Genomic DNA, 25,659 nt, shown 5'->3' on the forward strand with positions numbered 1-25,659 from the left:
TAACTTAGAGCAGCAAAGGTTTTCTTCCACTTCCCTGTATGGTGCCTTACCCAGAGCTCATGCTACTGTGTTTTTCCTTATATAGCTCAGCTAACCCGATGCTGCGGCTTTCCTACCCACACCCAAGCCCCAACCCACAGACTGTTCTGAGCAGGCTATTTCAAGAAGGCTTCTTGGGGTTTAGCAAAGAACTTTTCATTCTCCAGCTTCTACCAGCCATTTTGCAAATGGGCTTTGTTGCATTTCCCATCTGAATTCAGGAAATGCACTATGGCTTAGCAGGAAAATTGCAACTCCAAATAACTTGCCTCATTCACAGGAGCTAGTAGAGGGAACTGGCGAAGAGAGTGAGTTGTGATCCAGGAAGGACATTAGTTGACATCTCATATGTGACATGAATTCATTGGGTGACTTTTAGCACAGCTCCTCCTCTAGAATAACAGCATCAGTGATCCTTACAAGGGATCCTATAAGGACCATGCATCTGAGGAGCTATGAATGCTAAAAGCACAATATAAATGCTAAATGGGAGTATTATAGTCTACTTATTAAAGTTTGCCTACAAGAGAGGCAGCAGACTGCCCGTGCTATTAAGGATAGAGGAGCATAATATGGCATAGTTCTGACCCCTAGAACATGTGGAATTTTATGTGAAAGCCAGCTGGAAATGGACCATAATGCCCTAGGACAATGCACAATGTTCTAACATTAATTTCAAGAACCTCTGCAATAAAAATACCAAATACTGGCAAGAACATTGTAGGAAATAGAGAGATGAGAGGAGTGACTGAAAGGAAACATGGCTGGAGGCTGTCAAGATGGAATCAGCATCCATCCATCAACAGTGGGAACTTTTCATAGACACTGGCTATACAGCTTAAAAAATGCATCCTTCTTGTGAAGAGGGCTAGAAACATAATCCTTTGAATTAAAAAACAACAAAACAGAAAGGCACACAGAGCAGGAATGCATTCTGTCCATGCCAACATTCCTGGCTACAACAACTTTGTGTCCTTTGTAGGTGTGAAAAATCAACATTCAGCACCAGGAAAAATGCGCCCTGCTACCTTTCTCAAACACACACAAACACGCAAGCGCACACACACACACACACACACACACAGACACACAGACACACAGACACACACACACACACACACACACACACTCTATGTATCTAAATGTGTGAAGACTCTTCCTGCAGGCAAAAAAAATTAAATGCCTGGATGGAAGACTGATGAAATGCTTAAAATTGCTAAGGATAAATAAGAAGCAAAATTAAAAGGTGATGGAAACAGAAATGCCTAAATGTAGCCCTCTAGCAACTCGTGCACAGAAACAAAGAGATAATAATAACAAGCTTAAAAACAGAAAGGGGCAACAACAAAAAGAAGAACAAGGAATCTGTTCCACAAAATCCAGGAAATTAAAGGGAAATTTAAAGCACAGTTAAACATGCTGAAAGATCAACATGGAAATACATTGACTGAACAAGACAAAATAAAGAATAGATGGGAGCAATACCTTGAAACATTATTCAAAAGTCACGAACAGATGATAGATAGATTCCTTCCAAGGAGAATTTTTTTAAAGAACCTACAGTTTTAGAAAGTGAAGTAAAAGATGCAATGAGAGCAATTGTGAGAAACAAATCACCAGGAGCAGATGGGATTTCAGTGGAGTTATTCCAGGCCATAGCAACGGAGTCCATCAAAATCTTAATAAGAATATGCAAACAAATATTGAAAACAAAACAGTTGCTCTCAGACAGAAAACAGTCAATTTACATTCCAATTCTGAAAAAAGGAGACATCAAAGGTTGCAGCAACTATTGGGCGATCTCATTAATTTATCATGCAAGTAAAGTGATGCTCAAAATTTTGCAACCAAAACTGTTACCATATGCAGAACAAGAAATGCCAGATGTTTCTCAGAAGAAAATCAGCTTGTGTTTTGTAGATTTCAGCAAAGCTTTTGACTGTGTAGATCATGAAATACTATGGTTGGTTTTAAAAGAACTGGAAGAGCTCAGTATCTTACTGTTCTGATTCATAACCTGTGTTCCACACAAGAAGCTACTGTTAGGAGAGAATATGGAGAGACAGAATGGTTTCTAATTGTCAAAGTTGTTTTATTGCACTGCCTCTTCAATCTATATGCAGAACACATCATAAAGACAAAGGGAGTAGATTTAGATGAAGGTAGAATGAAATTTGCAGAAGGAGCACAAACAATTTGAGATACGCAGATGAAACCACATTACTGGCAGAAAACAGTGAAGACCTGAAACAACTATTGATGAAAGTTAAAACAGAAGTTGCCAAAGCAGGATTACAGAAGACAAAAGTAATGGCGACTAGGGGATTACACAACTTTAAGGCTGACAATGAAAAACTGCAATTGTTTGAGATTTTCTATTCCTTGGCTCGATCATCAACCAAAAGAGAAATTATAATTAAGCAATCAGGAGACTGAGACTGGGAAGGGCAGCTATGAAGGAGCTAGACAAGATTCTTAAGTGTAAGGATGTGTTGATGGCAACCAAGATCAAGTTAATTCACACCATTACCATACATGGGTGTGAAACTCAGACAATGAAGAAAGTTTACAGGAAGAAAATTGATCCATTTGAAATATGGTGTTGGAGGATAGTTGTATGGATACTGCGGACCACCAAAAAAAACAAATGAGGAGATTCTTCATAGAATCAAACCTGAACTCTCACTAGAAGCTAAAATGATTGAACTGAGGCTATTGAATTTTGGTCACAACCTAAGAAGACAAGTATCACTGGAAAAGACAATAATGCCAGGAACAATTGGAGGCAGCAGGAAAAGAGAAACACCCAACATGAGACAGACTGACTCAGCCCTCAGTTTGCAAGACCTGAGCAAGGTTGTTAACAACAGGATGTTTGGGAGAACATTAATTCATAGAGTTGTCATGGGTTAGAAGCGACCTGACAGCACTTCACACACACACACGTAACGGCCAAGTATCCCCCACCTGCAAATTTTAAAAATTCTTAAAGAAAACACACGCAGAACAGAGGTTTCTGCAAACCTAAGGAGAATGCCATAACATTTATAAAACAAAACAAATTTAAAAAGCAAGATTACAGGATGAATCCTCCAAAACAACCCAAAATAGCACATAAAAACCCATGCCACAAGACAAACACTATGGGGCTGCAAGGGAGGTGGAGGTGGATAGGGTATAGATGAGGAAGGACACTCAGGGAGGAACATGAGGCAAGGCAGAGCAAAGGAAGGAGATCAAGTAAGCATGGCAGAGCATAAAAGGGGGGGAATTGGATGAGGGAGATTCTTCTCTTCCCCATAGGTGCTTGCTGGTTCCCAACTTGTGGGTTTATAGGTGTATAATGAAAATTACCATGTTTGTACTTGTTTAACATACATTTTATTTCTGCTAATTTTTGGAGAACTCAGTCCTATACATGGAGGGAACTGAACCCAAAGTCCTAGAGCTGAATACTCATTGTATTTATTGTCAAAGGCCGGAATCACTTGGGTGCTGTGTGGTTTCCGGGCTGTATGGCCGTGTTCTAGCAGCATTCTCTCCTGACGTTTCGCCTGCATCTGTGGCTGGCATCTTCAGAGGATCATCCTGGCTGGCATCTTCAGAGGATGATCCTCTGAAGATGCCAGCCACAGATGCAGGCGAAACGTCAGGAGAGAATGCTGCTAGAACATGGCCATACAGCCCGGAAACCACACAGCACCCAAGTGAATACACATTGTTGCTTGTTGCTAGTCATAACAACTAGAAAGCTGAATCCTGTCCTTGACACCATTTTATGTGCCTCTGCAATATAATCAAGGAAACCACACAGTTCTGGTCAAAGTTCTTCAGTCCTCCCATATGAGTAGCAGCCACAGCCGGCGAGGAACACACTCCTCTATGGTGCATGACCCTGGACTAAATGGACCAATGGTTGGCATCAAGATAAAAAAGCTTGTAAACCATTGTGCTATAGACACCCCTGTACCACTTTAGAGAGGTTACTGATCACCCACCAAGGCCCAAGGATATGCAACCTGATCAGGCTCTGCATCAAGGTCCTAGAAACCATCCGCCTGCAGTCAGCATAACTGCATCCATCCAGCTTCATTACAACAGGGATGAAAGTAATAGCTCACCGCCTATTTACCTTGGGATTTAACTTCAGCTTGGAACACTTCCAAGGTTGCGTCTGGGAGCTCCTTTTCTGGAGAGCGTATTGGGGTCTCCGCTTCGGGGGTATCGAAATTGCCTTCCGAGTCCGAGCTGCCAAGGAGGAAGGGAGAGAAGGACGAATTAACCACTTCCAAATCAGCCATGAAAACAATCTTGGATAGGGGTTTACCAACCTTCCAGAATTCCGCTGAGTAGTCAGGATATCTCAGAAGGACGGCCTTCCTGGATCAGACCATCTAGTGCAGGGCTCTATTTCCACCAGTGGTCAACCAAATGCCCCAACCAAATGCCCCAGACTGGGGTAGGAAAGTGATGTCTATCCCCTGCTGTTTTTCCCCAGCAACTGGTACTCAGGAGTTCACAGCGGCTGGACATGGAGGTTCTACAGCGCTTTCACAACTGAGAGCTTTTTGATAGACCCTTCCACCATGATTCATTCAGCCCTGCAAATATTTCAAATAGACAGGACTTCCAAGCATGTGCCAAACACCTTTCCCTCAATGAGAAGGAGAGGCCAGCAAAAGCTAGGATTCGGGATATCAGCTTCCATTATAAGGAATGGGTGACTCAGCAGCAGCTACCACCCTCATTTGCCAAGGTAAAGATTTTTTTTAAAAAAAACCATGTTTCCCAACACCTTTGCTGCCCCTGTGGTGTTTTGATCTGGCTGAATAAAGCACAGCTTATTTGCTGATGTAGTTTAACGTGTTTCATGCTGTTCCCAGCCTCCTTGTGTTAGATGGAAATTCAACCCAGAGGGAACAGCTGGGGACACAGCTTTTCTCAAGGACACACATCCCCCCACAATCAAGCAGGAAGACACAGAAATAAAAAAGATAATGTGTTGGTTGGGCCTGGCTCCCTCCCCTCTCAATGCCTGGACGCTGCTTTCAAGAAACTCTGGATATGAGAAGAAGAGGCAGCAAAAGGTTAATGCCTTGGAGAACCCCACCGCCATTACCCAAAACATAAAAGGCACAGCGTGAAGGTCGCCTTCTCTCTGCCAAGCACATACACTGTGCAAGTCCTCCCACTGCTGTGTTTATGCCCAAAGACATCTGCCTTCCTGTTTAACCCTCCACTCAGCCACTGCAGCCTGACTGTCACTGGGTAGCAATGGTTCTCACCCGCTGGGGCAGGGCTGCCCTGTAGGGGAGGAAGAGCAACTGTAAAAGCAGAAAGACAGAGGCTGTGGCAGCCGGCACTGAGGTGGCCCAGCAGTTGGCACAAACGGGAAAGAATGCCCTGGACTTAGCAGGAGGCGAGATCTCAGGTGAAGAAGTCAGAACTGCCAATGGAGAAGTCACAATTGCAAAGTCCCAAAATGGAGTTCCTATAAATTCACCACTAGAATGACTTCCTTACATCTTCATGGGTTACATGTCAGTTTGGATACCACTGGATTTCCCACAGCAACTACCGGAGAGATGGATGGATGGAAGACAGTCCATCTGCCCTGTCTATCCAAAACAACTATCAAAAATCTACGCTGCCATAACTATGACTCACTTCCACTCACAGCTGATCCTCAACAGAGACCAACTGGCATGTTCTCAGAAGGCCACCTCCTGCATGACAGCTGCCAGGGCCCAATACAATGCGACATGGAATGGGTACACATCCCAAAACGTCAGGCACATGCAACAAGGAACTGCAAATGGACACGCCTTTTCAAGGATGTGCATTGCCTGTTCACATCACAGTTCATGGTGCAGGAAAACTAGAGGCCACATTTTCATGTTTAAAAGGGCTTTCTGTTGAACAGCTTGGAAAGTCTGTTTGTTGTACCTAGGCTCAAGCATAGAAAAGGGAAACCACATGATTTTTAAAGCATGCACAGAGCGCATCTCTCACACCACACGACCAGAGAAGGAAGGGCTTCACAATCCAAAGGTGCATCAGCTGGGCAGGAATTACACTCTACCCCTTCTCATTTTGCCAACCACGTAACAGGTGAGTTGTTCTGACTGTTCAAAGACAAGACTTTATTTTAACCAGGTTTTCTTTTAGAATGTAGCTTCCACTCTCATTCGTCAACTCAGTCTTGGAGTAAGTGGTAAGGAGCAAAGGGCACCCGAGCATGTTCAGATTGCCACTGACTACCACAGTCAGACTACAGTCCCTGAACTTGTATTAGATGTAAAAAAAATCCTGCATAAAAAGGTGAAATGGCTCTCAGACAATCTTGGTTCCTAAAAAAGAAGTATTGGAATTCCAAATCAATTGTGGGTTGTTTTACAAACCAAGAAGCCCGATCCTTGTAATCTGCCAGAGAAGTGGTCCTTCAAAATACACGCTGGATACATTTCCTCTTATCACAGAGTGCCTTCAGCAGGCTCTGTTTTGCATCATCTCGGCAGTGCGATAAATGCATTTTGCACATGCTCAGAGGCACTGTTCTATTAATATTTTCCACTCCTCCAGAGCTGCACACAAGCATTCTCATCGGGCTCAACATGATTCACTAAAAAATAAAGAGCTACCGTATATACCGGCGTATAAGACGACTGGGTGTATAAGACGACCCCCCCACTTTTCCAGTTAAAATATAGAGTTTGGGATATACTCGCCATATAAGAGTACCCGGCGTATAAGACGACCCCACACTTTACAGACGATTTCCCAGGGTTCAAAAGTAGTCTTATACGCCAGTATATACAGTACTTCATACATTATACACTTCAAATGTGATCCTGGCAGGAGTTCACTCTTAATGGAGATCTGATTGGGCACACCACCTATTTCAAAAGCTAGTTCACATTTCCCATCAGCTCAATGCCACATCAAGCAAGGATTTCCATTAATTAATTGGCTATTATAAATGCAGGACCACAGAGAACCATCTCTGGGCATCAAATGTAACCTTTTGCAGTGGAATCAGTTCACACGTTCAGCTGCCATTCATCACGGCCTGGTTGACTCACATGCCTGTACCGCAACTGAATACATTTGACTGGCTGTGGCCAGTCAAATGAATCCACTGGCTGTGGCCAGTTCAAACTGAATCCGCACCGAGCGTCACGGAGATCCAGAGCTCAACCGTTATTGTACTCAACTCGATCTGCGTTGGCAGGCGACACGAACCACGTGCTTGAAGCCATCGCGATCTATCGCCGGGGCACCAAAATCATAAGACATGCGCACACACATGCGAGCCAACCCGGGTCCCAGGTCGATGCGAGAGAGACGCCCAGGCAAACCCGGATTCGGCTCTGCGTAACGTGTGAACGGGTCGCGCGCCGAACCTGCGGGGACTTGCCTGAGACTCAGCGACTTGGTCTCGCCCTGCGCTTCCTCGTCGTCGTCCTCCAAGCCCGGCGCGGCTGGAGCCTCCCCGTCTCCCCCGGCGAGGGCATCCTCCTGCTCGGGCCCCGCTCCGCCTCTCACGGCGGACCACGTCCACTTGGCCCACTGCACGGGGGACAGCCAGGACGAGGAGCTGAAGGCCATCGGGGCGCGCAGCTGACCGGCCCAGCCGCCTCCGTCCGCCGCTGCGCCGCCGTCAGAAGGGAAGGGAAGGGCAGCCCAGCCCGCGCCAGCCTTGCGGGGTCGATCCGGCGCGGATGTGGTTAGCAGCAGCAGCAGCAGCAGCAGCAGCGCGCCTTCGCGCTTCCCTTCTCCGCCTCGCGGCCGCTTCCTCCCACCGGGCAGGCTTTCTCCGGAGGCGTGCCGGAGCCCTCCTCCTCCTCCCCGGCCCTACCGAAGCTGCTGCAGGCGGCGGGGACCCCTCCCAAGCGCGCATCCCTGTCCTCTACTGGCGGCGGCGGCGGCTGCAGCAGCCCTCACCGGTTGCGGCTGGGCTGTGCACGCTCGCGCGCGGGCTTGCAGCAGCAGCTGGCCTGCTGGCCGCCACCCTGGGGGGCAGCCACATTATGGGTTTCCCGAAAGCCGCCTCCCTCTCCACCAGCCAACCTTCAGGCCGCCCTGGGGGCGCTGCGGGGAGGGGCGAGGGCCAGCCCGGCAGGCTCAGAGAGAGGGAGGCCGCCAGCAGGACCCCCCTCTGCTGCAAGCGCTCGCGAGCCTTTCAGACGTTACTTGGAAAAAACAGTCCGTACCCCCAAATAATGTACGTGTGAATTCAGCGTGCAAGGAGTTTGCAAGCGACATACAGAGCTGCGGGGTCCAGATCAGGTGGCAAGTGCAGACTCACTCCCACCTCAGTTGTGAAATGGTTCACAAAGGCAGAGATCCTGTGCGTACTCGCAAAAACATGAACCTTACCAAAATCAATAACGAGTCCAATTTTTGCATTATAATCGCTTTGTGTTGCCAGGGCAAACGACCATCACCTGACCAAGCGGAAACTAGGGGATGGGGGGCGGGGGGGAGAGGTCTATTAGATCACCTTTGTTCCCATACAAGCCCCACTCAATCCAATACTGTGTGGCAATCTTAGGCTTCCTCAGTGGTCTTCCCATCCCAGCACAAACCAGGCCCAACTCTACTTAGTTTCTTTCTGGGATCTAGATGGGCAGGTTGCAGACCCCTGATTTAGACTAATATAACTGCATAAGACTGTCCTGTCAGGAACACTGGCCAGGCCCTTGTGGTTTCACCTGTGTACCTGGGAGTGTGCTGTAGAAGACGCATGGAAGACACCAGCATGGTGTAGTGGTTAAGAGCAGGTGCACTCTAATCTGGAGAACCGGGTTTGATTCCCAGCTCTGCCACCTGAGCTGTGGAGGCTTATCTGGGGAATTCAGATTAGCCTGTGCACTCCAACACATGCCAACTGGGTGACCTTGGGCTAGTCACAGTGCTTCGGAGCTCTCTCAGCCCCACCTACCTCACAGGGTGTTTGTTGTGGGGGAAGGGAAAGGAGATTGCAAGCTCCTTTGAGTCTCCTACAGGAGAGAAAGGGGGATGTAGATCCAAACTCTTCCTCTTCTGCCCTGATGACCTTCTTGGGAAGGTTATCAGCATTGTCCCCCACTCTGAGAAGTATCCTTCAACCTTTTCAGACCTCAGACCCATCTTTCAGCTCAGTTCACCACTTAAGACCCACTTTTAAACATTTCTCTGCTTCTTCACCCCCGCTCACCTCCTCCTTATCGCCTTCCTTTTTCAGTTCTAATTTCTCTTTCCCATTTCTTTGAACATTTTTTAAAAAGAGAAACAAGTTGACGCTATGTGGGGACCCGAATCTCCAATTGGACCACTATCTCTGAGGAACCCAAGAGTTTACTGGACACAGTTTGGGAGCCCCTGTAGTAGAGAAAGGCACTTCGTATGTGCAAGAGTACAGAGTCTTGAAGAGAGGCCATCCTCCTCCCACAAAGCAACAATAGAAGCCATGACCTTGGTTTTCTAAGCCTGTGCACCTGCAGATAGACTGAGTTGCTGTCTTAAAAAGGCCCATCACCCTGCATCGAGTTTCACTTTGCAAAAACAGGAGAAAACTGAAATCAAAAAGTGCTATATAATTTATTACAAATAAGTTGAGGTCCTGTAGCAAAAAAAAATCCCATATGTCAAGATACTCATAAAACTCCTGACATGGTTTATGCTTCCTATAAGCTCTTGGGGAGGGGGGGGGCAGCAAAGTGATGGATCACTGAGCAGAAGAAGCTTTTTATGGTAACCAGGGCTGAAATCACCACTCCTAAAAAGAAACATCTCTCTCTTTCTCTCTCTCTCTCTCTCTCTCTCTCACACACACACACAGACAAACCCCACCTGAGGATAACTTGGCAATTGATTCTCAGGCTGATCGTCCTTATTTACAATCTTGACTTTCTCCTGCCACTCCCCCACACAACACATTTCCTCCTTTTGCTTTAGTTGAAGTTGTAGCAAAAAGTGAAACAAGGATTAGGGTCCAAGGCTAGGGCTGCATTCACTCACTGCTGAATACAGTGCTATAGTTGCTATAGTTGCCCTGTAGTGACCACTGGCAACTGGATTGCCTTATCCACACAGGAAAATCCAATGGCAAATGACTGCAAGAATGCAATATCTGACAGTATGTTGATGCAGCCTAAGTAATCAATGGCCAGCTGCAGAAACGGGTATCAGAAGGACTAATGCTATTCTAAAGGTTCATTTCAGCACTTTTAATGCTGCATGTGCATGTAACAGGTATGACCACAAGATTCATTTAAAAAGTCCTTTTTAAAAAGTCAGCACACTCTCCTAAATAATCATGAGCCCCTCCACGTTTGTGAAGAATCAATTGGACCCAGCTAGATAAGCATACAAAAAAACACTTCTTCATGAACATGCAAAGCTACTGCTGGCTACAGAGCATCTAGTTAATGCAAATATCAAAAATTAATGATTGATGATTAAGGGAGCGGGAGCTATAAACAGGTGATGGGTGAGAAAGTAAATGTACAACAAGATAATTACTGGTGTGATACCTTTACAAACAGAGCCAGTAAGGCGTGGTGGTGAAGAGTGGCAGACCGTAATTTGGACAGCAGGGTTGGATTCCCCACTCCTCAGCATGAAGCCTGCTGGGTTTCTTTGGACCAGTCACAGTTCCCTCAGAACTGTCTCAGCCCAGGCGGAGGCAGGCAATGGCAAACCACCTCCTTACAAGGTCTTCATAAAGTCAGCTGTGACTTGATGTCTCACAAATACACACCCATACATCTTTACAAACAGGTCGCACTATTTATGATGCTGGAACTTTAGGCCTGGAATTCTCAATGTGTAACTTGACCATAAAAAGGAACACAGGCACAAGAACTGTCAGGGAGTAGCAATCCTGTTTTGTCCACTGGAGCCTATTCCCCTCCCAAGTCCAGCTCCAGTCCCTTCCAATGCCTCCAGTCCCTTCCCTTCCAACCTCACAGCGGTTCTGCTCCAGGTTTCTTTCCTCCCACCAACCCCCCTTGTTCACTGGATCTAGTTCAGTGTGTTGTATGTTCCTGCACTCCTTGCTATCCTCCTTCAGGCACAATTTTGGGTTGCTGCAACAACCTTGGAGAATTTTTTCCAGTGTTTGTGCCTGTGCAGACATCACTTGAGGAGAAATTGCCCCCCTTTTAACAATTCGTTTCACCAGTATCCATAGAAGCTGGAATGTGATTTTTTAAATTTTTGGTCTGCACAGGAATCAGAAAAAAATAATACAGATATGCCCTCAGCAGATACTGCTTGAAGATGTGGTACAGGTACAAGAGAGCATCTTTGAACAAATTATCCCAGTTTTAGTCTATGGGCAGGAAGGCTTGAACTTCGCAGAGAAGGGAAAGAGAGACTTGTTACCCTCACATGAACACTAAGGACCAGGAAGGAACACACAGTGCTGCACCAAATGATTTGTTCCAAATGCTGGCATTATCTCTCCTGTGAGGCTACAACTGAGGCCATGACCTCAATTCTCTAGGCCCTGAGCCACGGCTGAGGAAGACTAGAATTGTCAGCTAAAATATTCCCATCGTTGTACATGTTTTTGGAAGACAGTAAAAAAAATGTAGAAATGTAGTTTATTACAAAATACAATTGTCCTTGAGAGGACCCTAGAAAAAAGACCTTAGATAAGTTTAATATTTGTATACCATTTTTAAAAGGCTCCAGCATATGAATTCACAAGGCCAAGCTAGACATGACAGGGATAGTTATGTCTGTTTATTGCTGGACTGAAAAATGTGCTTTCTGCTCTTCATCTTTTAAAGAATTGGTACTATTCAATCTGGGAATAATATCTCCAGGGAGATATTAAAGGAGGATTGAACGTGTATTGTAGTTTGGACTAGTGTGGTGCTATGATAGGCCTTTTCTTCCAACTGAGGGGACCAAAACGGCCTTTTATGATTTTGGGAGACCAGGTTTGTTTAGAATTGTAAACCTTCCCCCTCACTTAGAAGATGTTCTTAGGATAGAAAGTGTAAAGGCCATAAGGTAAATTTTAGAATGAGCAAAAAGAACACAGAGATCACTGATGCAGGAGTTGTATATAAGTAACAAAGATCTTATTTACAGTTTGTTTTTGAAGAAGTCAACTAGTTCTCCAGATAGTCAAAGGAATAATCTGGCTGTGGCACATAAAGTCAAGCAAGTTATGGTTTCTGGGTATGGTTTGAATTTTCATGAATGCTTCCAGTTACAAGTGGGCTTTAACTGACTAGCCACTAAGCTGGGTCCTTTCACACACAGGATTCCACTTACATCAGCATATGGTTTCCAATGAGTCAGACTAAATGATATGAGGTCTGCTTATCACCAGAGACAGGCCTAACAATGAAGTACTCTACTCTCTCCCAGAGATAGTGCTAAACCCCTTTGCCATGTGTAACGAACTTGCCCCACCCTGAAGGGCTGGCGTACAGCAGGCCAAAGGGAGAAGGCCTTAGCAACAGCCAGAAAAAGAAAAAAAGGCTCCACAAGGAGAGAACCGACCTGATTGGCTGAAAAAGGTCCAGTAACGTTTGGCAAGAGCTAGGGGGAGCCAGTGGGCTTAGAGCACTGAGAGGAGAGTTGAGTTCTGTTCGGAGTCGGTCAAGGAGAGCAGAGCAGAGTCTGGCAGAGAGGAGTCTGTCAGCTCTGGAAGAAAAGGATTCTGTCTCAGCAGAGTTGGCTGACAGAAGTCCAGTCCCTGTCTAAGCGGTGTATGCTTGACAGAGAGAGGAGGCCCTGACTGGGTGCAGACTGAAGTGCCCTTCAGGAGCTTGGCGGTTTTAAAACTGCCCAGACCTATCTAGTCTGCCTTGCCCCTGGGTGTATCACCCAGAATCACCAGTCTGGGAGAAGCCAGTCCAGAGGCAGTGAAGCCATATGTAGGACTAGTGGGAGAGAGGTATGGCGTGCCAGAATCTCCTGGGCTTGGACTGGCAGTGGCACAGGTGTGATCAGTGGGTATTGGAGCAGTGAGGAATAGATGTCTGTGTGTGCGTAAGGGAATTTATTAGTTCAAAGCTAAATCTTCCCTTAAGAGACACCTGCGTGTGTCGGTGTGCATATGAATCTGAAGTAACATCTTAAGACAAACTTATTCTGAAACCAACAAGCGTTAAACCTCTCCAGTTTACCTGAGAAGCCTCTGTTAAACCGCAAATAAAAGTTTTCAGTTTTGTTCATTATAAAAACCTCTCCAGTCTTTATTATTTGTCTGTCAGTGTCTGTGTGTTCCCCGCAAAGGGTGGTGTCTGGGGAAAATCAGTATTGAGTGGGCTATATAAGGAAAAATATTATTGGTGGCAGCGCAGAAAGCAGAACTTATATATAAGTGGCTTTCGTTACACCATGCTACCAGGCAGAGCTACCCTTCAAATGGTCTGCTCTTTTGCTGAGGCAGGCCTAAAACTATCACTGCAAACCTGAACTAAACCACCTCTGTGCTTCCCTCAAACATGCCTCCTCACCTCTAAAAGGTAACTGGATGCTGGAGCAGCACTCACGCAGGTTCGGGATGAAGCAGCTGAGTGGCTGTTTTTCCTTCCGTACACAGGACAGTCTCCTGTCCATCACAGGCAAAGCTATCTGGAGTTGAGGCAGACTTGTCTAAAAAGGTTCGCTGCCTCAAGGCTGAAAAGTGTCTGGTACAATGGCTTGAAATACTGATTCAAATTGTTACACAAAATGGATTGCAGGACCTTGGCTGCTCAGCCTAACCTACTGCACTGTTGTGAGAATGAAAGAAAAGACATTAAACACGCATTCCTATAATCATATAACCTGAGTTCAGCGGCAGGATAGACTAACAATAAAATATTTAAGCACAGGGTTTAAAAGTCTCTCTTTCCTAGGACTGACTGATGTAAAGGACACCTTTTTTAACAACACTGCTACATTTAAGAGCCACATGTGGCCCTGCAGATCACTAAAGCCAGAAGAGGAGCAACTGTGATGGAGCCAAGGCCTTCGCTTGCTGCCAGCAGTCAAACTGCTGTTCAGCAAATTCCTTTAAATCAACACTTGTTGGACGAGGACCAGGAAAAGCTAGAGCCAGTCAGGAGGAGGAGGCGGCAGCTGGCAACATCCTTCTATTGTCAAAGCAGCACAATAAGTGCTGCCAAGAAGGGAGCCTCTCGCGCCAGGGAAAATTAGAGGCCAACAGCACCTTAAAGACCAGCAAAAATTTCCAGCTTTCTTGAGTCAAAGCTTTCATCAGATACAAACAAGGATGAAGGTCAGAGGGGTATCAGAAGGCTGGAGGGATGATGCAAAGAAAGGACAGTTGGAATCAAGATGCAGAGGCACAATGCAAAACACATTGTTTAAAGCATGGAGAGTAGAACATGCCTGCCCACCTGAAATTAACTTCCTGCGTGGCAATGGGGTTGTGTCCACGAAGAAGTTGTGCTCCAGAGTTTCCTTCCTCCTTTCCCCCACCCTAGCTTTTCTAAGCTTCTTTAAATAGGTAATTGGCATATTGGTACAGCATTAAGCTATAGCAACATGTCCCTGACATGAAAACAACATGCAAATGTTTAAAGAGAAAAAGCCCTCCAGTGGCCTGGGGGTGGGGAGGGAATGTCCATGGAGTACTGGGATAAGGATATATCACTGATGTGTGGAGGAGCTGCAAAAACACACACCTTCCATGCAAACAGTGTATACCAAGAACACAATGCGCCAGATTTTGGCTGATGCTCAGAAAGATCCCATTGCTTGACTCCATTAGGCATCATTTTCTGTTTCTGCCAACTGTTGTTGCAGCCACCTCCGGGATCCGCTCTTGTTTAATTGAGTCTCTTCTTGTGCACATAATGAAAGGGGGCACAGACAATGCCAGACACAGAGAAACTCGTGATTTTTTTCCCATCAGTAACTGGCTCAATTTCAATCTTTGCCGGGCAACAGCTGATGCCAGCTGGGGACCATATTCCTTTGACCCGTCACTGTGCCAAGGAAAGGCAGCTGTTCAAGCAATAAACATGAGAAGGTTTCTCTCTTGTAGCAAGATCACAGCAGGGCAGGGAAAAGAGACCCTTCACACAGGATCCTTGCAGTTCCTTCTTAAGGTAGGCATGAAAAGATTGTCACATATATAGATATTAGTAGATGATAAGAACATAAGAACAAGCCAGCTGGATCAGACCAAAGTCCATCTAGTCCAGCTCTCTGCTACTCTCAGTGGCCCACCAGGTGCCTTTGGGAGCTCACATGTAGGATGTGAACGCAATGGCCTTCTGCGGCTGTTTAACTCCCCACGATCACCCTGGTCTTGTATCAAGCGGCATTTGCAATCTCAGATCAAAGAGGATCAAGATTGGTAGCCATAAATCGACTTCTCCTCCATAAATCTGTCCTCAAGCCCCTTTTAAAGCTATCCCAGGTTGGTGGCCATCACTGCCACCCTCACTGTGGCAGCATATTCCAAACACCAATCACACGTTGCGTGAAGAAGTGTTTCCTTTTATTAGATCCTAATTCTTCCCCCCAGCACATTTTTTCAATGGAATACCCTGGTTCCTGAGTGTATTGTGGAGAAAGAGAGAAAAATTTCTCTCTGTCAACATTTTCTACCCCATGCATAATTTTGTAGACTTCAATCATATCCCCCCTCAGCCGCCTCCTCTCCAAACTAAAGAGTCCCAAACGCTGCAGCCTCTCCTCATAGGGAAGGTGCTCCAGTTCCTCAATCATCCTTGTTGCCCTTCTCTGCACTTTTTCTATCTCCTCAATATCCTTTTTGAGATGCAGCGACCAGAACTGGACACAGTACTCCCAAGTGCGGTCGCACCACTGCTTTATACAAGGGCATGACAATCTTTGCAGTTTTATTAATCCTGTTCCCATTTAAGTCTTATACCCACAGACATTCCCTTTGCTTGAAAGGCCAATCTTGCAGAAAAGTCCCCACAATGCTTCTGTCACCTGCAACTCTTGTGACCCCTAAAAACTCACAGAACATTATCAAGCAAGTGCTCACAACATCACTTTCTCCTTTTCCATTTTACTTCACAACAACAACCCCATGAAACCCCTACAACAACCCCATGAAACAACTCCAGATTTGGCTGAAGGAATACGAAAGAGTCTGGCCCAAGGTCCCCCAGTGAACTTCCATGATAGAGATGGCACTTGAGCTTGGGTCTCTCAGATATTAAGCCACCTTTTTATTAAAGCAAATCCTTCGGCTCTGAAATAAACAAGAAGGAAAAAGCACAGCGACAGGAATGCTACCATTTCTCTAGTAGAAGCTTTTGAGACAAAACTCACTAGAGGGCGCTTCAAGATTATCATTTTTCCTTAGTTGGAACACTGTTTCCCCTCAGAATAATAAACAGGAGAGTGTGTGTGTTCGTTTTTCTGGGACTGAAAGAAACCCCGACAATCTGAAATCCTGGCTCACCTCCACTGACAGGAGGGTTGTGCACACATATCCTCTTCAACACAGAGTTTTGCAGTAACCGTAGTTACAAAACATTTTTTAGCTGTTGCTAAGGAACATGAAGTGGGAAGAGGCCCTGATGTAGATCTGAGGAAGTGAACACATAGGTCTGCTCCTCACAGCACAAAAAAACCCAATCCAAGGGACGTCTTAAAAAGATGCAGTTGCTTGTTTTCACTCCGCACACCCCAAAAAAAGACGTTTGTGGGACATCTTAAGAAGAGATGGCTTCTGGTTTGTTTTCTGGACAGCAAAAGTATCAGAGGGGGAAAGAGGCTTTTTCCTGCCCAATCGTTTCGCTCTCTGGTCAGTTTCCCCCTCAGCTTGAGTCCAATGTTTTGTGTGCTGCAAAAGGGATTTTTCCCTGCCTCCATTTGCTGCAGGTTGCCTTAGGACCGTGGTGGCGAACCTTTGGCACCACTGCCTTAGGATGTTTGCTCTGCATGTTTCGATCCTGGGTGACTGTTCAGGAGAAGAGTACATAGTTGTACTCAGCTCATCTTGCCAATTCCAGCAATATGTGGTTTTCCTTTTTTTAAAAAAAAATTCAATGAGCTACCTTTGTAGCTACACAGACACGGATTCAATCTTGGCTGCTCAGAAGACTGGTCTGCCATCAATTGAAAAGTAATAAGTAGACCTGCCCGCTGTGGACCAACTTAGTTTACCATGTGGTAGTTTATTCTGGGTTGCATATTTCAAATTCCTTCTAAAATTTTGTTCAGTTTCCTGGAAGCTTCCATAGCAAAGTGGGCATTTGAACTGGGTCTCCCAGATCGTAATCTGAAATTCTTGACTACTATACTACACTGGCTTTTGAGCGGTAGCTGTTGTTAAATAGTAGAAAGCAGCTGGAACTGCCAGTGGTTACTGTCAGATCTGGCCCCAGTGAGTCTCACTGAAAGTCAAAAATAGCCCTCATCCCCTGCCTTTTCTTGACAGAAACCACCATGAAGACTGGCAGTGCTGTTGTAGTTGCTGAGCAAAAGGCATTTTCTTCTTAGAGTTACAGGTGCTGCTTTTATTATTTTGGGGGTTTAAACCCCTTTTTATTTTAAAGATTTTCACCTTTTAGGCAAACCTGATGCTTCCCTCACTTTGGTAGAAAGATCTGCCCTGCCTATTCATGGCTCCAGTCTCTGGATGTAAGCATCCACCGGGGGGGGGGGGGGGGCACATAGAGAATGAGATATTTTGATGATATATCCTTCTCTGCATACCAACTGAAGCCACCATGACTCAGTTGGTTACATCATTTACATTATAACTTAAGGTTCCATTTAAAAACCAGTGAGTAACAGTTGAATCAAGATTAACAGCTGCACATCATGAGAGGTTTTATGTAAAGACTAATTATGCCATGAGTAGCTGCAACATCATAGATGAAAATTTAACTGGTTCTATCAGCTTCTCTTCAGATACATATATAGCTGCCAAATTTGTGCATTGCCACATTTTTATTAAAGATCTGTACACTAGGAGAGAGACACTGGTGAAGAAAAATGAAATTCCCTTTTCTCTGAAAATCTACTGTTGCCAGCATCTGGTTGCTAGGATACAGCCAATGATGGTCGAAAGAGAAAGGACCAAATAGAGTAAACTGCAGCAGGAAGGCAGATTGCAATGGAACGCATCTAATCATCCAATGCCCTCAAAGGTTTTATTTTTCACCTCCAAGAGTCCTTTTGTTCCAAAGTGAAGCAAGGCTTCTGGATTCCAAGGGCATGTCAACACAATGCAAAAGGCAACAGTATCACAATGACTCACCTATTGCACTTAACACAAGTGTGAAAAATTGCTGTTGCTATATAGATCCTCAATAACAAGCCCAAGTCAATTTGTCCAAAAATATCCATCAGCAATGTAGGCTGCTAATTTGATTGCCAGTTCCAGTTTGTAATACTGTGAAACAAAAACCCATAAAATACACTCTGCTACAGAAGCCTTACTCTACACAGTCCTGTTGGAAAGGCAAAGGAGTAGTAGTGGCAGCATAGCAAGTGTACTGCCTGCCACGGCCACCCCTTATTGCCACTACCTTTGGCCATCTCCATTCCCACCCCAGAGCAGCTTATGCTCCATCCTTTTCTCATTCATCAAGCATCTTTAAATATATTCCAGTAAACCACAGTAAGGTGTGCTGTATTGACTTTAAAGACCCCTGGAAGAAAGGGGAAAGTATAATTAGGTGCCCTGGCTCCAGGTTGGTAACAGGAACAATGAGAGGTGGTGGAAACAGCAGCAGCAAAGGGTGTGGCAACAGGTAAATTCGGTAACAATGGCCACATTGGCAAGGTCAAGATGGTATGTGGCGAGGCTACCACTTCCCAAAATATGCTACCTGAGGCCACCACCTTGCCTCATTGTAGTGTTGGCCATGGAGAGTGTCTACCAAAGGCAGGGCTTTTGTTTGTTTTGGCACCTCAACTAATTCTGCCCTCACAGACATTTTTCTAGATCATTGAACTTTATATACTGAGCAGGCAGAAATGGTTTTATTTCACTAGGGTTTTCACTGAGGTGGTTGACTTAGTTTCGTTCCTCCTTTTTAGTGTTGTTTCCACTGGCATTTATCAGTTTTGATGCCACTGTTGTAGTTCCTTCTGTTTTTCTGGTTTCTCTACTGGTTTTATTGCTCTAGGCTTGATGTTATAATCTTTGAGGAGTGGTATCATGCATTGTATCAGGTCCCTAGTCTTTTTAAGCCTGTGGGCTCAAAAATAATTCTGACACAGGGTGGAAAGTGAAACCAAAAAAATGGCTGCCACAAGAGGCAGAGCCACACACAAAGGAATTGCAAATATAGGGAACAATAGGAGTAAGTTTTTAAAATACTGTGGGAATCAGCAATGTGAGAATATATAACAAATACTTTGCTTGCAGCTGCTGCTAAAAAAATTATATTACTCTAAAGCTGGGTATGAGCTCCACTCATTTTCTAAAAAAAACCTTGGTGGGTATGAGGAAAAGTGGCAGCTTACCATAGGCACCACACTAGCAATCCCTGCATCATATTGTTATGGTCAGTAGTAATTGCACTTTTGTCCTACATATTTGGCAAGAAAATGGGTGCTCTGTATGCATACATAAGTTAACACATGCCCATGTTCATGCATCCACCATCTTGAAAAATACAAACTTAATACCACTGAATGAAAATGTCTCAATTCTATATAGAACTTCTTTCTTTCTCTTTCACTTTGGACCCTAGAATAACAGCCTTGATCAAATGTGGAAGTTTGTTGACCACAGGCCAATCCATAACTGCAAACGTCTGGTGTTCTTTCTAAACTTCCAGTGTAATAATGCTGGATAGCATGCTAGGGACTTGGGTTTACATCCTCACCGAATCACGAAGCTCACTCAATGACATTAGAACAGTTACCCATTCTCATTGTAACCACTTTTCCTTGAAGTTCAAGGTGGCTGAGAAAGCATAATTAAAAACATTATAGTTTAAAAGCAACAAGTTAACATGGTTAGATACGGTAATTGCACTTGCCCCCAGGATTAAACGGAAAGACAGCTTCATGTATGCACGCTATTTCTTGGAGAACAAACAGGATTGTAGACAGACATACGTATTTCCACACAGTCAAAACATGCCTCAACACAGGCTTTTTTTGGTGGTGGCACCGAGGTTTTGAAACATCCTCTGCTGAGAACATTTCTTGGTGCCAAGATCTGCAGAAAAGCAGTCAGGTGAATTCCTTTTTTATTTACTAGGGCATTTTGCACATGTATGTGTTATGATATTACATTCTTTTCTCACTTCTGTCGCAATCAGTCTTTTAACTTTTTTAGCTCCCCTTTTAATTAAATATAGCATTGGTTGAATGCCGCTACAACCGTGGAATGCTGCTAACCTATTTCAGTGTGGGTCCTCTTTTTTTTAATTGACCTTGCAGCTTATGTAAATTCTGGTTTCATCCAACTCATTTTACTGCCCATTTTCTTCTTTTAAAAAGCAGAACATTCTAAAAGGACAGAAACAATTACGATTTAAAAAGAGTGTTTTATTTTGGCCATTTTGTAGTTCTGTTTTAATTTTTGCCTTGTTTTATAGAGGTTAAGTAATAAGATGCCCTATGCATTTTTAATGTAAGAGGACGTGACGTTAACATTTCAAATGAATAAACTGTGAGATGAGGCAGTATGTACATTCTCAATTTAACTGTGAGAATAAGTTCTATCAGTGAAGCGATCTAGTGCTGGGATTTTTGCTCTTCCTGAGAGATTGTTAAGCAACTTATGGACTGCATAGATATTTGGGAGATGCAGAATTAGAATCCTGCAGTTTTTAAAGGCAGGGCACCCCAGGTTAGAAATGCTTAGGAAAATGCTGGCACCCAAAAAGTTAATGCGAGTCCTGGAACATTTGCAAACAGTAAGAGATCTTCCATATTTAGCTAAATGCACTTTAGCATGGCTTTAACCCAGAACTGCCATTAGAAATATATGAGCTCATCAACCCTCAAGTGGCAGTGAGCAAATTCCATAAGAGTTCCAACGTTACATCCACAGTACAAAGGCTGGGTTCACATGGATACTCTGAGGTACAGGCAAGAACATTCATTCCTGCACATAGGAGGAAGCTGAAGGAAGAGTATAGAGGGAAAGGGGACACATTTTGGCATTGCCCATTTCTCACTTGCTGGACATTTGGCAACAATATTTAAAATTCATAAATTTTGGAAGACAGAAATCTAGAAATTGAAAGCGTGATGTACCAATTGGGCAGGTTCAATGAGGGGGCAAAAGGCAATAAATAGATTCTAACTTGGGGGGGGGGACAGGATGCCCATGCCTTCAGTAGCATCTAACAGGCAGAGATTTAATAAAGGGTTTTTTTCTGGTAGAAGATGAAATGATAAGATGAAGCTTTCCCTGCTCACTATCCACAGTGCCAGGTGATTGTCCAAGTCACTGAAGCAGAGCTGGGGGAAAAAAAACTGGCAATGAAAGAATGCATCTCCTTATAAGAATGCATCTCCTTATCTTTTAGTCTCAACCTGCAGAACAAGTTTTGCTTCCACTACATTGTTACTATATACTATAGTATCTGTATGACAGATTATAATCTATTCATTCTACATGCTGTACAGTACTAAGTCTACAGTCATTCATACTGTAAAACAATAATTTGCAGGGTTGCAGTCTTGAACATGGATCCTAGGAAGGAAGTCCCACTGAAATCAACAGGATTCATTTTCAACATCAGGGGCTCATAATTGAATCTTGAACTGAATTAGAAAAGACAGAGACTGACATTTCAATGGTACTTGAGCCCAAATTACACACAACAGCACTACATCAATTCCTTTACATATGGGTCTTCTGCCTCAGTTGTGTATTAAGAGGGGTTGGGGGGATATGCGATTTAAAGGGCAAAAGGCCCCACATTTGGGAGCGGGGGATACAGTACCTTCTAACCCAGTAGTTCTCAACCTGTGGGCCACGCCCCCCACCCCTGGGGGCGTGGCCACACTTCCCCAAGCCCCACCCCTGGCCTCAGTGCTTATAAAAGCAGCTCTCCATGGCCAGAGATGGCAGACTCCCCTGCCCTGCCCCGCCACCCCACCAGCTGGGCTCCCAGCTGGTAGCGGCAGTCCCTTCTCCCTCCCCTCCAGGTGGAGGGGTAGCTAGGGAAAATGGAGCCTGGTGCAAAACCTGAGGTTTGTGCCCCCCCCCCCATGGGTGGCTGCTGTGATACTGAAATCCACCCCCAAACAGCATCACTTTCAATGGTGTTTAAATTAGGGAGCCCAGATTCTCCTTTAAAATCCATCTTAAAGGGAGAATCTGGGGTCCCTAGTTAAAACAACATTAAAAGTGTTGCTGTTTTGGGGTGGATTATCCCCCACCCTGAAACAGCATCATTTTCAAGGTTTAATCTGGGGATCTCAGATGCCAAAGGGATTGGATTCAAAAGGAGAATCTGGGGAAATCTGGGGGGTCAATTTTCCTGCTGTCCGGGGTGCAATTGTTAAGCTAGCAGCACCAAACTTTCAGAGTATCTTTAGGAGACTCTCCTGATGATATTACCCTGGTTTGGTGAAGTTTGGTTTAGGGAGTCCAAAGTTATGGACCTTCAAAGGTCCATCTTCTATTAGCTCCTATTGGAAACAATGGGGGGTGGGGCACCCCTTTTGGGAGTCCATAACTTTGGATCCCCTGAGCCAACCTTCACCAAACGTGGCTGGTGTCAGCAGGACACTCTCCTGATGATACCACCCAGGTTTAGTGAAGTTTGGTTCAGGGGGGTCCAAAGATATGGACCCTCAAAAGGGTAGCCCCATCTACTATTAGCTTCCATTGGAAACAATGGGGGTTGGGGCACCCCCTTTGGAGGTCCATAACTTTGGCCCCCTGAACCAAACTTCACCAAACTTGGCTGGTATCATCAGGAGTGTCACCTGACGATAGCCTGAAATTTTGGTGCCACTAGCCTAAAAAATGCACCCCCTGCAGGCCAAAAACAAAAACACTTTAAAATAAACACTTTAAAATAAATAAATAAAAATAAATAAATAAAACACTTTAAAATAAACACTTTAAAATAAACACTTTAAAATAATAAATAAATAAATAAATAAATAAATAACACTTTAAAATAAACACTTTAAAATAAAAAAATCACAAATGGTGGGTGGAGCTTCGGACATGCAATGTGGGGGGGGTTGAACCCGAGAACCACTCCTCCTTAGGGTCGCGGCATTAGGAAGGTTGACAACCACTGTTCTAACCACAGTTCTCTTACAATCTTTCAGTGCAATTCAGTAAAGAGAGTTACTATAGCCACCCAAGTGCTCATTTCTGTGTATTAAACTGCTAGAACCTTTGCTGCCAGTGTTAAGAGACATGGGTCTGCAGCAGTTGAGTACCAAGTCAGCTAAACACAGATGGTTAGGGTCAGGTGCAAATCAGTTCACAGGTCTTGCTACATGAAGGGCTGAACCAGATATTATGTTGAACCCACTACTAGATAGGAGACTTAAATCAAATTGCACTCTGTAAGAATTCTCAGATATCACAAGTTGCCAGATTTTGTGCCTTGCTTTGAAGGATCTGAAAAATGTATTATGAAGCAGAATCTTAAAGAGATTTTAATGTGCTTTATATGTGGTGTCCTAATTTTTAACTGGTATTTTTGTAATTCAGAAATGGTGTTTGGTAAGACTTTATTTCAGTTGCTTATATTTCTGGCCAATGACCATAATAAATGAATGATATTATTTTGGGAGTTCCAAGCCTAGTACTGGAGGGCCCCCCCCCCTTTAAAAATGCAGTTAGCAGGCATGGGACAGCACCATAAAGGGAGGGGCTGGTTGAGATTTCTTCTTTATGCCATTTCCCGAAACCTGAAATGATCAACAAGAGCCACTATTCATCCAATGGAGCAAACATTCATAAGTTAACGCTGTGACTTTCCTAGCACAGGGTACAGATTTGGTAGGTAATATTCTATGAGTAAGCCACAACTCAGTTGATGCTCTGCATGTAAACCAAGTTCTCTGAGCATATGCACAGTGCCATTTTTCACTGATGAGAGTGAGAAATCCCCATACAATTTCTGACTGGGGTTAAAGTCTTCCAAGGACAGAAGGTGTGGCCTGGGCTTATAATTTCGCAACACTTCAGACAAAACAAGCCAACAAAAATGCCTAGGAAAGGCTGCTCTTATCACAAGCCGAAGGAGAGTCTTGCTAAAGGGCAATGAGGCTTTGGGGGAATCAGTCACATGCCTCGGATTGCAAAAAGAGACTGTGGATTTCTCTGGCATTTGATGAACTCTTCCATTCTATGTCCTTTCCAGGCTGCTCCACGTGCAGGAAAATGAATTCATCACATTCTCCTATACTGAGTGGAATCCATCTGACCTGATCAGCAATGATTCTCCAGGGGTTTCTAGAAGATAAAAGTCTTTTCTAATACCTGCTATTTTCACTGGAGGGATGCCAGGGACTGACCTCCTGGCAACTTGCTGTGATATCGGGAGCAACAGCCGCAGAAGGTCATTGCTTTCACATCCTGCACGTGAGCTCCCAAAGGCACCTGGTGGGCCACTGCGAGTAGCAGAGTGCTGGACTAGATGGACTCTGGTCTGATCCAGCAGGCTTGTTCTTATGTTCTAATACAGGGGTGCTGCCATTGACCTCAAGAGTCTTGGAACCACTTCCAAAAAGCTCACCGCTTCTATCCCAGCTAGGAATAAAAGATCTCTAAAATGAAGATTGCAGTGATGTCTGGCGCAGTTGAACCACCAGCGAGTGGGGCTCATCCTGTCCCTGAACTCCCTGTGGAGATCAGGGTCAGTGCAAGCTGGCTGGCCCGATTCTCAAGTGCCACACAGAGTTCAGCAGAGCGTAGGTGGGAGGAGAGAGGGGCGCAATGCGCAGGGTTAACCCCAAGTGCTGTTTTATAAAGCTACACCACTGCAGGCGGGGAAAAACATCCAAGAGCCATGGTTTCAAGAGCAAAGCCGACCACAGGCTTATGCATCCCCTGCCCTCAGTCCATCATGCCTGGATTTCTGCTTCCATAGTCAAACATGACAACAGCACCAGCATCACCTGTGGTTAAGCAAATCCTCTTAATATGGATTCAAAACAAGGGTTTGAAGTTGGTTAGGAAGCCCAGGTTAAAAGGTTTGAACTACTGGAAACCCTGACAGATTATTTGGATAAAACAGAGAAAAATGAATTGATGATTAGTGGTTTTGAAGGTTAGGGATTGTTAAATTAAGATCCAATAGAGAAAAGTGTGACTTTTATTAGTTATTACTCTAAAGATCCAATTTTACTCATCCTGTTAAAGAGCAAGTGGTATTTTGTTTTGGTGTTAGTACTTCATGAAGACAAAACTGGGAGTCCTTACGGAAAATGTACTTTGTTCTTCTGCGATTCTTTTTCGTGTCTTTTGTGACATAAAGCTGTTTAAGTACTAATAAAAAGATTTAATTGGGGAGGGAGGAAGCCCAGATTAAAAACCCGGGTAAGGGCCATGCTAAAATAATCCTTAATTCATGATCAAAACTGGGGAGAATTTGTGCCTGAGGAAAGAAGGAATGTAGGATTTAGCAGCCCTTTTTCCAGTCTCTTAACCCTGGTTAAGAGATTGCTAGCATTATACCTGTGCTCTGACTCCTACAATGGTCCATCCAGAAGGTCATAAATTAG

The 25,659-nt window shown here is 44.6% G+C and overlaps 1 protein-coding gene across 4 annotated transcripts in view; it reads right to left on the reverse strand.

Annotated features, from left to right (window-relative positions):
• The window catches only part of TACC1 (transforming acidic coiled-coil containing protein 1), a 75,758-nt gene that overhangs the window by 49,135 nt on the left and 964 nt on the right, over window positions 1-25,659 (reverse strand). For 3 of the 4 annotated variants that reach the window (XM_048512377.1, XM_048512379.1, XM_048512376.1), the window contains exons 1-2: window positions 7,457-8,083; window positions 4,172-4,287 (exon numbers count right to left, since the gene is read on the reverse strand). In XM_048512377.1, coding sequence (XP_048368334.1) covers window positions 4,172-4,287; window positions 7,457-7,647 — 307 coding nt within the window. In that variant the 5' untranslated portion in view covers window positions 7,648-8,083. Of the gene's footprint in view, window positions 1-4,171; window positions 4,288-7,456; window positions 8,084-25,659 lie in introns of those variants that run through there. The other variant, XM_048512378.1, reaches the window with a different exon arrangement.

The sequence above is a fragment of the Sphaerodactylus townsendi genome, linkage group LG12 (genome assembly GCF_021028975.2).
Source record: "Sphaerodactylus townsendi isolate TG3544 linkage group LG12, MPM_Stown_v2.3, whole genome shotgun sequence".
Lineage (NCBI taxonomy): Eukaryota > Metazoa > Chordata > Lepidosauria > Squamata > Sphaerodactylidae > Sphaerodactylus > Sphaerodactylus townsendi.